This window comes from Sarcophilus harrisii, chromosome 2 (assembly GCF_902635505.1).
Source record: "Sarcophilus harrisii chromosome 2, mSarHar1.11, whole genome shotgun sequence".
NCBI classification, from domain to species: Eukaryota; Metazoa; Chordata; class Mammalia; order Dasyuromorphia; family Dasyuridae; genus Sarcophilus; species Sarcophilus harrisii.
This window is the reverse complement of record NC_045427.1, coordinates 554,943,973-554,957,279: the sequence shown is the minus strand read 5'-3', so window position 1 is coordinate 554,957,279 and position 13,307 is coordinate 554,943,973. Positions and strand designations below refer to the sequence as shown.

Genomic DNA, 13,307 nt, shown 5'->3' with positions numbered 1-13,307 from the left:
CCTGCTTATAATTTTGCACAGTTTCACCAATGAGCTTGTACTCAACCAGCGTTGCCTAGGATTGTTATGTTTTTCCATTTCACAAAGAGGTCAAGTATTAATTGCCTGAGTTTGTCCCCCTGAGATCTTTTGGTCTCTTCATTATGATAAACATTTTGTAAAAGTTAAAATATTTTAAAGAAATGGTAGTGTAGTCAGTGCCTTTATTTTTAAAGTAAACATTATTTAAAATGATCATGTTGGAGTAATACTGTAGTTTTTTTTTCCCCATTTTAATGATTTAGATCTTTAACCAGTTAATGATCCAACTGTACACCGCCAAACTGATTATGAAATTACTCTCACATGGGTAACCAATTATTTCTTTTTTGATGGAATATAGTTTTCAGATTTTTTGGACTTATTTGTTGCTTGCCACATCTAATGTCTTCCAATTCTTTTCTTGAAGAAACTATTCATGACATACAGGTGTAAGGATTTCTGAATAATCTACAAGTCTTTAATCTTGTTCATTTCTTGAACCTGGACCGGTATTTTCTCTGATCAACTATGGATCTCTCTGATTTCCATAATTGATTTAAGTTCTAAATCTATGTTCCTAGGATCCTTCTCTGTGCCCATCTTCACAATGAAGTCAGTAGATGTCAAGGTAAATAGCCTTACTTTAAGGATCTTATTTAATTCTTCATAGAATTTTTTTTTATTTTATCCTTTGCAAATGATACTGATGAATAAGCTATAATTAACTTCATTGTAGTCTACATATGCTCACTTTGATAAATACAAGATAATATGACCAAGGAGTTCATGATATATTTGTTCTTGTCTATGAAAACACAATTTCATCAATTCTTTTTATTTGTCCATCCACGCAGATCCTTTGAGTCACTCTCCTTTTAAACTTCATTTTTTACCTTTCCTGAAGCAAGAATATCAATATGGTTATGATTAGGTCCTCTAACAGCAAATAAATCAACTGGTAGATAAAGGTCTCACATTTAGAGTATGAACAGTTAATGTTCAGCAATTTGAAAACTGTTATTTTTGGTACCAACTGTCCCTTCTCCTACTTCACTAACAGCAGTACTATGAAGGGGGTCATCCAGGACTGAGACCCATAACCAATGACCATCTGACAAACCTCCTAGAGATGAATTTCTCTGCACTTCACCAGGCTGTTTACATCTAGTCTGCAACTGGCACCACACTCAGAGTCAAATCTAACAGAGCTTCTCCTCTTAATATAACAACCTCTGAGAGTTCCATGTCTCTATCTCGAGCCTACCTCCCCATCACGATTAGCCAGCAAAGTCGGCCTCTTGTAAAGGAATGTTCCTGAATTATAAAGAATTCCTGTTTAATGGGGTTTTGCCATGTTTTGTATAGGATCTAATGTAGCTAAAATGGACTATACCATTCTTCTGCTAAAGGATCATTGGTTCCCATTTTTCTATAGGACAAAATATAGACTCCTAGGCTTGGCATTTACATTCTGCCTCAAGTCTCATTTTCTTTACTTATTTTACATTATCCCTCTTTACGTAGTCTCGTTAACTGGTAAAACTGGTAAACTCAAAGTTCTTAGAACTCAACATTCCATCCATCTCCCACCTCTTTGCCTATAAAGAATACCTTTGTATAAGGTGCCTGAAATGTACTTCCTTCTCACATCCACTTCACAAAACCATTAGCTTCCTTCAAGGGTCAGTGTAGGTTCTATGGGAAGTCTTCCCAAAGAAAGGAAAAAGCTAGTCTCTTTTCCATAGTTCACCATTTAATGAGGGAGGTAACATACAACCCACCCTGTACAAACTCTCTCTCTCTCTCTCTCTCTGTATATATATATATATATATATATATATATATATATATATATATATGAATATAAATGAATGATTTCTCAAATTCCTCTAACTTATTGTAGTTTCATTTTAAAATTTTAAATTGATATTCATTAATAATATTGGTTTATGTTTTTTATTTTGTCTTTTTTCTGGTTTAGATATTATTCACTTCATAAAAGAGAATTATAGAGTGCTTTCTTTATCAAATTTTGAAAATAATTTGTAAAATATTGATATAAATTGCTCTTTAAAATTTTTCCAGCATTCTCCATCACAATTGGGAGTCTCCCTTCCCCCTTTCTTTTCAGTAGTTCCTTTATTACTATTTCTATTTCCTTTTCTGACACTGGATATTTAATTATCTCTGTGTGGTGCTTTGTTAATTTGGGTATTTTACAGATTTAAAGGTAATTCTTTATTTCTTTTTTCTTAGTTTTATTAGCATATGACTGCATAGTAAATTCTTTCCATCTATTCTGGTTTTGTTGTAATTTCAAGTTGTTCATTTACTACATTGTTGACTTAGTTTTCTGTCCTTTCTTTTAACCAGATTAGCTAAAAGCTTATTAATTTTGTTAATCTTTTCAAAGAATCAGCCTTTAATATTTTGTTTTTTTAAAATGATTTAGTGAATTTAAAAAAAATTCTAACAAATCTTTTCTACTTTCAATCTTTTCTCTTTTGTGATTTTTTGGTTTTATTTACTAGTTGGATTTCTACTTTTGTAAGTAAATATTAATTTACTGATCCTCTCTTTTTCTGTTTTGTTTGTTTATAGTTTGGAGGATATAGATTTTCTAGGGAAGACTACTTTAGCTGTATCTATCCTAGAAATTCTGGTATGTTGTTTTGTCATTATCATTGCCTTTTACATAATTATTGTTTCTATGACTTGTTCTTTGACTCACTTGCTACTTAGGATTTCATTACTAAGCTTCCATTCTGTGTATTTTGTCTGTACTTCAGAAACTAGTTACTATATTTACTTTGTTAGGGTCTATAAAAGATATGTTCATAATTTCTACTTTATTACATTTATTTGCCATGTCCCTATGCCCTAATACATGGTTGATTATTGTAAAAGTTAAGGGTATTTTGGTATTTAAAAAACTTAACTATTATGTTTTATACTTAAAAAACTTATTACTGTGAATCTGTTACTAAATAAACATCTTTGCACTAATGTTTTTTTCATGACATTATATGTTTAGGTTGTTAGATATAGTATAAAGATAAAAATATTTTTCACTATGTAATATTAGGCATATTATCCTTCATCTTTAGTTAGATATATAATGATATTGATTTATTTTAAAATCAAAGGAAATATATGATAGTTTTAATCAGCTTATATAATGGGTTGCCTAATTGACAACAAATGAGAGGCCAAAATTATGATTTACTTCCTCTCTAAACCTTTCCTTCTTTTTTTGCTCGTTGATTTTTTTTTTTTTTTATCAAATAAACTTCTAAAGATGATGGAGTATAATTAGGATCTATATGGGTCAAAGTTATAATATAATTTCTCTCAGAGGGATTGTAGATAGAAGAAATATTTCTAGGAAAAGAAGTAATGGAAATCTCATAAACATCTAGTTAATAATAGTTTTTGGCAACTAGAAAATCTACCTATATTTTAAGCAGAAGTACAATGCACTTTATCATTTTGATTTACAAGATGGATAATTTACCAAAAATTCTGTAATGATCTTTCTACAATTTCTCAAAGACAGAAGCTAGTTGAGAATTTTGTTAAATTTAATCTTTGAATTAAAATAGTTTCAGGTAGTCAGTTACAAAGAGTACTTAACTCAGAAGGTGAAATTACTAAATTCACATTCTAGTATTCTAGTCAAAGGTTTTGACTCAAGAATTGGAATAACTAAATTCATATTCTGGTTCAACCACTAATGAGGCAAAACAAGCAAGTATCCCTACTAGAAAAAGAGATTTTAGATAATAAGTTTAGAGCTGGAAAGAATATTAGAGGCCCTCTCATCTTACTTGTTCTTTCTTATCATATCTGGATGCTATGAAGACCACAAGCTAAGGTAGCATAAGTGAAAATTAAATGTAAACATTAAAGTAATGCTCTCTAGATCAGCAAACATGTTTAACATGGAAAAACCCAAGGTTCTTTAGGGTACTATTTTACCTATTTGTAAAATTTAGGAATTACAAATGGAATTTAAAAGTATTTTCTAACTGGGTCTCTCAATATAATGATTTATCTAGTACAAGCTGAAATATTATGTAATTCAAAATGTAGGCCTAATGAATATCTTATAGAATGATCATTTGAAATATATTTAGTATTTGGATTTGGGATTAGAAGAGAAGATATTTGCTCACTAATGATTAATTTTTCCAAATAGCCATTTTCTTCCTTTATTAACGAAGATTTTACTTATGTAAATGAAGTATAGTACCTTATATTCAATGAAAAATGATTCACACCAATATATAGAATGCATAGTAAATTAAAAGAAATCAAATTCAAACATAAATCTTAATAACTAACTCTGATCCTAGTAAAATCATTATACCAACCCAAGGGTATAATAACTTCCTTTAAAGAATTGCACTGACACAGAATTTCAGTACATTTAACCAGTAATAACACTGAAATATTGCTAAGATAAATTTCCTTACTGAATTTATGTGAAATTTATTTTCGATAGTCACTTTCAATGAACAAAGTTTCATGAATACTGGACATGTTTTGAAAAAAATCTAAGAAATTTTGCTTGGGTGACAGTGTAGAGAGAACCCAAGAATAAGAGGCAGAAAACCTGAGTTCTAATCCTTACTCCATCATTTAACATTTGGATGACTGAGTACAAAATTAAACCTCTCAGAGCTTTCTATTGTTCCATGTAATATAGGAATGATACCAAGGTTTGCCAGTCTCAATGGCTGGTTGTGATAATCAAATGAGACAATGTATGTGAAAAGTGTTTTACACAAATTCTATATGAATGTAAACTGATCCTGAGAGGAAGATAGTATGATATAATAAAAACAGTACAGGTCTTGGATTTAAGTCTTCACTCCAAGCTATGTGGCCAGGACAAATCACTGAATGTCTCTGAACCTCAGTTTCCTCATCTATGAAATGAGGACAATAATACTCCAATACTTTCACAAGGTTCTTGTAAGAAAAAAAAAGTGATTCTTCTATCTCAACACCATGAAAAGTAAAAGGACTAAATTACTGAATATATTAACTGAGTCTGAGATCAGTTATTGCCTTCCCATCAGAAGGGAAATGAGGCAAAAAACAAATGTTAGCCAACTGGTAAGCTATCTTCTGGAGGTTCTAAAATAGCCATGGAGAAAGGAGCTCTAGTAATTTCCTTTCTATAATATCACACTGGGGACTTAGATGAAAATTATGGATTTGCATTTCCAGGGCTACCAAAATGATTGTTGACAATAAGTCTTTCCACTACTTTTACAATGACCCTAAGAAGAAGAGGTATCTGCTATCTTCAGTTATGGTAAAGACTTGTTAATTTAATTTTGTCTACATGGGATGAGGTTGAAATGCAATGAAATTCATTTTTTATCTTTAGCTAACAAAACATTTTCCTTCAAAATAAATTTTAAACTAAAAGAATAGATAAGCTAGACTAGAAATGATTAAAATGTTGTTGCAAAATATCCCAAAGTGAAGGAATTTAAACCAATATAACCTCTATGCCCTAGAACCACTTCTGTATTTACAAAGACATAGTTTAATTATAGGGGCCTCCCACAAAAATCACTCTTTAGCTCCAACTCCAACTCTTAAGAAATTCACAATCTGGCTCATGTCTAGGTCTCTGCTGAAAAGGAAAAAACTTTCTATGTAAGCACTAAGGTTAACAATATATATCTTATATAGCCTTTATTTCATCCCACAGAAAATGCAAAACAAACAAACAAACAACAACAAAGAACAAAACAAAAAATTAAAAAACCAAAAACAAAACTCCCAGTAGAGCACATTAAGCAGCAAAGAAACTCAAACCTTTGGTAAGGGTCACCTTAGTTTTGAGGATCTTTTACAACATTACACCCTTATAGAGCCTCTGTTGGTTGGGAATGGACAATGGACAGTTAACTCACTATTAGTGAAAAGCAAAGCTCATGTTTGCTTCTTCTTGGTATAAAAACTCCCTTTTCTCTGTCTGGGAACTCTCATTGGTCTATCACTTTCCCTGATTGCTGTTATCTTAAAATCTCTGAGATTCCCTTGTTTCCTGGGGCCATGTTATTACCACTCCAAGATTTCCACTGTTTCTCTAAGTCTACTACTACCTCTCCATAGCTGTCCTTCTTGGGGATTAGAGGCTTCCTTGAATTGGTCCAATCATTTTGGAGAACAATTTGGAACTATACATAGAGTTATAAAACTGCATACCCTTTTAGCTAGCAAAACTGCAATTGGTTTCCCTCCAAAGAAATAAAAGAAAGTGGAAAAGAACCTAAATGTGCAATATTTGTAGAAACTCTTTTTGTGGTGACAAAGAATTGGAAATTGAGGGGATGCCCATCAGCTGGGGAATGGCTATACAAGTTGCAGTATAAAGTTGTGATGGAATATCATTGTGCTATATGAAATGATGAGCCAGATGGTTTCAAAAGAACTTGGGAAGACTTACACGGACTGATGAGTAGAACCAGGAGATCAGTGTAAAATGTAACAGCAAAATTGCAATGATAATCAATTGTGAAAGACTTAGCAATTCTGATCCATTTATGATTCATGACAATTCCAAAGAATTCATGATGAAAAATACTATCTACCTCCAAAGAGAAAACTGATGGACTCTTGAGTACAGATTGAAGCATTTTTTTTTTTTTTACTTTTTAAATTTCTTGCTTTTTGTAATTTTAACACAAAATATGCTTTACATGACATGTACAATGGGTATATTACTGCTTTGCCTTCTTAGTAAGTAGAGGGGGGTTTGAGAGGAAAGGAAAGATCTAGGGACTCAAATTTTAAAATGAATGTTAAAGAATTAACAAAAAAGAAAATGAAATCTTAAAAAAAGATTGTACACTAGATTGGGGCTACTAAATTCACATTGTTGGAAATTTCTGAATATTCATTTAGCTAGATTTAAGGTAAAAGGTATCTTTTAAACTTTATCTGTATTAACTTTCTGCTTTCTAGAATGGAATAAAGGAAAACTTGTTCTAAGCAAAGATGGTATATAAACATACAAAAGGGATTACTTGTGTTTACTTCAAGGCATAGAATTTCCTGTTTGTGGATGACATGTGGGTTTCTCATTAATCCCAGGTACATTGTAAAGCCTCCTAAATGAATCCAGGATTACTCAAAAAGGCTTGTTCTAACTATCCACATCAGAAAAAAAGCAAATGAATGAAAAAACCCTCTTATCTAGACCACGATGTGCAATTTGATGGACAATGGACATAGAACTTCTCCATCAGTATATTTTTATCTTGTTCAGGGACTGAAAGTAGATAATGAGCTGGGCCCAGAATTGAACAGGCAGCAGAAATATAGACTTATTGCTTTTAGGAAATTACAAAATTACTTTAATGACATCAAGTTGCTTATGAAATAAAGGCCCATCTTTTTAACATCAATGTTCTTTCTGATGATACTGTCTAACCTCAATTTGTGGAACATATGCAGTCTGAAGAAATGAGGCAGAGGGTGACTCAAAGGGCAATGAAGAGTGGACATGAATGATGGATATAAACAAGCCTAGATACAATACAAGAAATTATTGAGGAGAAGCAACATAAAAGATGCCATCAAAGAAATGTATGATAAGGGGAAAAAAGTGAGATCAGGAACAACAAGTGAACAACCCATGCTCTTTACTGTATTTATACACTGTATAATTAGACAATTTAAGCAGAACATGGGGAAGACCCCAAAACACTGGGCAGATATACAAAATATGGGAATGCATAGCCAAGAATCTACAAGATGGACAGGTATGAAGGTGCTGCAATTTATATGTTTTGAGGGAAAATATATAAGAATATAAGGGCACTGATCAAATTGTTCAAATTGCATATCCTGAAGCCCCAACTAAATATCCATTTGCATCTTGAAAAAAAAATCTAAAAATGCCTAAATGAAGGCTTTTCCATCCTTCATAGAAAATATAAAGAAAAAGTCAAGATTATTGACAAATAAGGTTCTGTAAATGTCATGCATAAGACAACTAGGTGGTATAGTGGATAGAGTGCTGGACTTGAAGTCAGGAAGACTCAAGAATATCTTGAGTTCAGATTAGACCTCGGACATTTAGCAGTTGTGTAACCTGAGTAAATTAGTCAATACTGTTTGCCTCAGTTTCCTCATCTGCAAAATGAGTTGGAGAAGGAAATAACAAACTATCCCATTATTTTTGTTATGAAAATCCCAAATGGGGTCATAAAGAATTAGACAAGATTAAAACAACTGAACAACAAGACACTGTATATAGTGATAGGACAAATATTCTCAAAGAAATCATGTTTAAAAAGAAGTACACACTTAGGAACAAAAGAGGTTTGACCTCTTGGGAAATGATCATTAATTGTTTCCCTCTAGGAATAATGGCCTGTCTACCTAGAAGCACATGATTCTTACTTGCTCAAATTTTAGTCCTTGTCCTCCCACTGAAGTGGGTGCTGAAAATCATTAGCACATCTGCTTCTATTCCACTTATGTTCAATCAATGAGGAAAACTCCAAGATTTGAACGTGTGGAATTACCTACAATGACCTTTTTTTGTTATTGCTATTTCCATATGTCATTTGTCCCATTCTGAGAAATAGAAATGCAAATTTATTCTTTCTTGAAATATGATGACATGCAGGAATTTCCTTCTTTAATGAATCATTGTGGATATGTATAACCAAATATGAAGGGCATAAAGGACTGCCTGTCTCTTACCAACTTTGCATATCTCCCACAAAAATGGGAATTGCATTATAATTACCAGTACAGATACTTTCTTAAGGCAGGAATATATTGTGCCTTTGCAGTATTTACTCTTCTTTTGAAGTCCGTTCAATCAAAATTTTTCCACTTGACCCATGTTATGATTCTTCAATTATACCAACTTCCAAGTTATTTTCCCTTCCTTTTCAAGGAGTTCTAACCCTGGATCGTCATCTTTCTTTTCTCCCAGCTCCTGTCCTAGTGCACCTTAATATCCACTTGGATGCTCCTCAAACTAACTGAGTTTCCTGCTTCAAGCTTCTCCCCCTGCCAATCCATCCTACACATAATTGCCAAATTCATGCCCATATTCCAAATATTCTACAATGGTTCTGCTCACATCTAAGGAAAAACTATTCCTACTATCCACATGAAACCAACACTATAGATATAACATGAAATCCTTTCATGATTAACTTCTTCCATTAGAAAAACGATAAAATCTTCTATCAGGAAATACCACAAAATAGCTTGAAAAGAGTATATTTAGTGAGAACTAAACAATTTCTTGACTAGCTTATGGAAAGATAGGAACTAACATATTCTAAGAAGTTAATAATAATAATAACTACCATTTATATAATGCTGTAAGGTTTATAAAGTGCTTTATATATACTATTGCATTTGATCCTCACAATAACCCAGGAAGGTAAGAGCTATCAATATCCCCATTATACAGATATAGAGAGGTTAAATGACTTGATGCAGGTCTCCAACTCAGGTCTTCTTTACTCCAAGTCCAACATTATACACTGTACCACTTAGCCACTTCTAACCAAGAGAGTGGACAGAACACAAGATTTTTTTTTTTCACTGCCATTGCCTAAATCCTATTCCAAACATCTCAGTGTCTGTTTTAGCTAAAACCAAATAAAACTATGATTTTAGCCAATATAAGCAGCTTGCAGCATATGAGTTCTGCAAAAATCAGGTGGGTAAGACAGCTCAGGGGCCATCAGCAGCAGCCTGATTTATGTAAGTTTCTAAATATTCAAGGATGTCTAAATTTTTACTTAGAAAAATCAAGACAGAAAACAACAACCACAATCATAACCACAACAAAAATTGAGGCTCATTCTGAATTCAGAGTTTAGACTTCACAAAACCTAGAGAGGTCCTTAACAAGTCATTTCAGATCCAAAACCTTTTGTGCAAAGTTCAGAATTATCTAAAGGACCATTTATTTTTCCCAAAATATGCAGGAGTTACTAACAAATAAGTACCATTCTGCAATATATTCTTTTTAATCATCTATGGCTCTGCCATATTTTATATTTTTATTTCTGAGAAAAAATTTTGGAATCCTTTAAAAAAATTCAAATTTAACACTCCAATATTTTCAGGGCTACTCCAAAACATCCACTGTTTCCATTTTAAGTGTGTACTTCAAGCCAGTCTCTGAGAAAAGAGCACTGAAACTAAGGTCTGCCTTTGTCTCTAATTTTATTATGAAATATATTAGCCTGAAATGCTTTTCTGCCCCTCTGAAATACATCTGCTCTGCTAAATTAAGTCTGAGAAAGAGTGCAACTGAAATTAGAACTTAATAGTATTGTGATAATAATAAACTGAGTGCACCATGATGTATGGACCCATACTTTGGTAGTATGAAAATAGTGCCATCTCATGGCCAATTAATCTTACTGTTTTAAAATGGTTACCAACTAATCTCCCAAAACAGAACAATAGGACAGACAGCTGGAAAATTTCTATGAACAAATTTTCCTTCTCAGTAATATTCCCGAAAAGGTAGAACTCTTATGACTTCAGAAATCAGCAAAAGTTTCACATATATTTTAAAAAGATATGTGAAAAAGACCTGTTCCCATATATACTCTAATTGATAAATTCTGAGAAGAATCAGTCATAATGCTTTATTAGTTATACTACTGAAAATTTAATTGACTGAATTTTAATTTAATTAAAAGAAACACTACTATCAGATTTCAAGTGGTATTTATGAATTTCAATATATATTTGAGATATGTAACGTCATCTTCCTTTAAGAAAAAAATACATAAATATGATGTCAGGTTCCAATCAGCAGGCACAACTTCCACTAAGCTCATTTTTGTCCTCAGGCTCTCTGAACTCAGTCTAATGTCCTGGGGAGCTAACTGTGTACCCATAAGAACAGTTCTGCATTTCACTTTTAGCAATAGCTATTGTGCCTAATATTCTTTTAGATTTTATTGCTGGTGGGAATATTCTCAAGTAAAAGGATTTTTAATGTCAGGAAAGGTAAGAGAATAAGCACAGAATTACCCCTTCACTGGTTTTCTGCAAGTCTGAAGACGTGTTTCTTGTGTCATTGCCTGCATCTCCAGCCTCAGAGCCGCTCTTATTTTCTTCCTCTTTGCAGTCCTTGTCATCTTCATCTGCTGGAGATTTCCGTGACTGCTTAGAGGATTTCTAAATGTTTAAACAGGTTAAAAAACAGAGTCAAAAGCTAAAATTCAAATTAGAAACCAAGAGAAGTTCATCAAATATGTCATCAAAAAGTCTTCTTGATTTATCACTGGGGCAATTCCCTGCTTAAGAGGCTTTCTCTGATGCAATGCAGTGGAAAAAACTAAGCTGGAGTCTGGGGAAAACAAGCTTAGACAGTCCTGGAACAGCAACGATCTAATGACCTTGGGAGAACCATTTAGCCTTTCTTGGGCTTCATTTCATCAATTAGAAAATAAGGATTTGAACTAAATGATCCCTCGGGTCTCTTATGGCACTAAAATTCTCTAACTTGAAGCTCAGAACAGTTTATGTATTTGGAATATGTTGCAAATATGCAACCAGAACAGATAACCTATTAAGTTAGCCATTGCTTCAGGTAGAGAATTTTTCCATAAGGAGAAAATGAATGTGGCCATTTGAATTAAATTTCCTTCTGGGTTACATTAATGAAATAGATAGTATTCTATTTTTGTCATTTCAATTTTTGTCACCAGGACAAAAATTTTAACTTTGTACCAAAAGATACAATGTAAGAATGCCATTAGAAAAACAAATTGTCAAAAACTACTAACATAATGAATTTTAATTATTTCAATTATATCCACTTGAGAACCAAGGATCATATTGGTGGATGAGTCCCACTCTCTTGTCATTAAGTATTTGAAATTAGAGTAGGAAAAAGTAAGAAACTGCTAAAGCCCAAATTTTTAATGGCTTTCTATCGAGAGGTTTAACTGAGTAACCCTAAAATCACATTAATAAGTAGGTCCCTACTCATATATTTTAGAGGAAAGAAGACCATTTAACATTTCTATAACACTTTTCTTTTAAGGATCTTTAAGCTCTTCACTGTGTTGTTAGATAAAAATGAGTTAGTCAGTGAAAACATCTCTGAAATGGATTAGGAAATCAGTGCTTAGCCACTTTGCAACCAATAAAAATGCAATTTCTAAAGGAAAAAAGTCTACTTGATAGATATATATAACTGAACCAAAAGAAATACTGTTCACTTAACTTCTCTAAAGAAGTTAAGTGAATCTACCAATCAAGCCCAAACTGGAAGTTATACTTTGATTAAAATTGGATGATTTTCATACTATGTAAGAGTTTAAATATATATTTGCATATATAAATGGAGCTTTGATTATCTATATTTGCCTAAACTTAATTTAGAAATTATTAGAATAAAGGCAAAAGAAACATGTTTTTTTAATTCTCCTAGCAAATAAAGAAAAGATCATTTAAAAAATACAGCAAATGTCTGATAGTACCAATGAGATACACTTTGTGATAAAAGACCAAAAGTAAAAAATTAGCATGTACCATAAATTTCAAAAAGCATTTGGAGAAATTAGAATGTTTAGAATCTGAATCGAAGCTGGAGATTAGTTTAAATGATTATATGATTGTCAGTTCATTACCTAAAGATAAAAATGATAACCTCTAATCACCTTGGAACCAAATTTAAGTAAACTAGTACTTCTCTCATCTCACTCAACAATGGAACATGTTCCTATCATCTCCGGCTTTTTTTTTTTTTTTAAAGACCAAAGTTGTGACTTGATTGATGGAGGCTCTCCCAGTGAAGATGCTTCCTTTATCAATGCAAATCAGCAAATTCCCTGAAAGAGATAGTTGACTGGAACACCAAGTGACAGGTAGCCTACATGGTATATTTCAGAGACAGAACTTGGACCCAGGCTTTCTCACTCAGAGGCTGGTTCCCATAACTACGTTGACACAATGTCTTCCTCTTGATTCTTGATTAATCTGATTTAAGTTAAACAGGTATCAAGTAACTCACATTTTATTAAAGTTATATTTGGTACAGCTCACCTGTGACTAAAATATATGTTGACTGTGATATGAAATAGTTGATAAACAGTCCCCTCACTTAAATGTTTATTAAATATTTTATAAGGTAATTTTTTCTTCTTGCAATTTATAAAGGATAAATGTAGTTTCTAATATTTTTATTTGTAAGCCAAGAATTTAAATACATGTTTAATGTGCTGTAATGATACTGTGGAGAGAATGTTGGACTTGGCACT

The 13,307-nt window shown here is 32.4% G+C and overlaps 1 protein-coding gene across 3 annotated transcripts in view; it reads right to left on the bottom strand.

Annotated features, from left to right (window-relative positions):
• HDGFL3 (HDGF like 3) overlaps positions 1-13,307 on the bottom strand; it is a 141,181-nt gene that overhangs the window by 61,165 nt on the left and 66,709 nt on the right. For all 3 annotated transcript variants that reach the window (XM_031955679.1, XM_031955678.1, XM_003755456.4), the window contains exon 5: positions 11,071-11,217. In XM_031955679.1, coding sequence (XP_031811539.1) covers positions 11,071-11,217 — 147 coding nt within the window. The remainder of the gene's footprint in view (positions 1-11,070; positions 11,218-13,307) is intronic.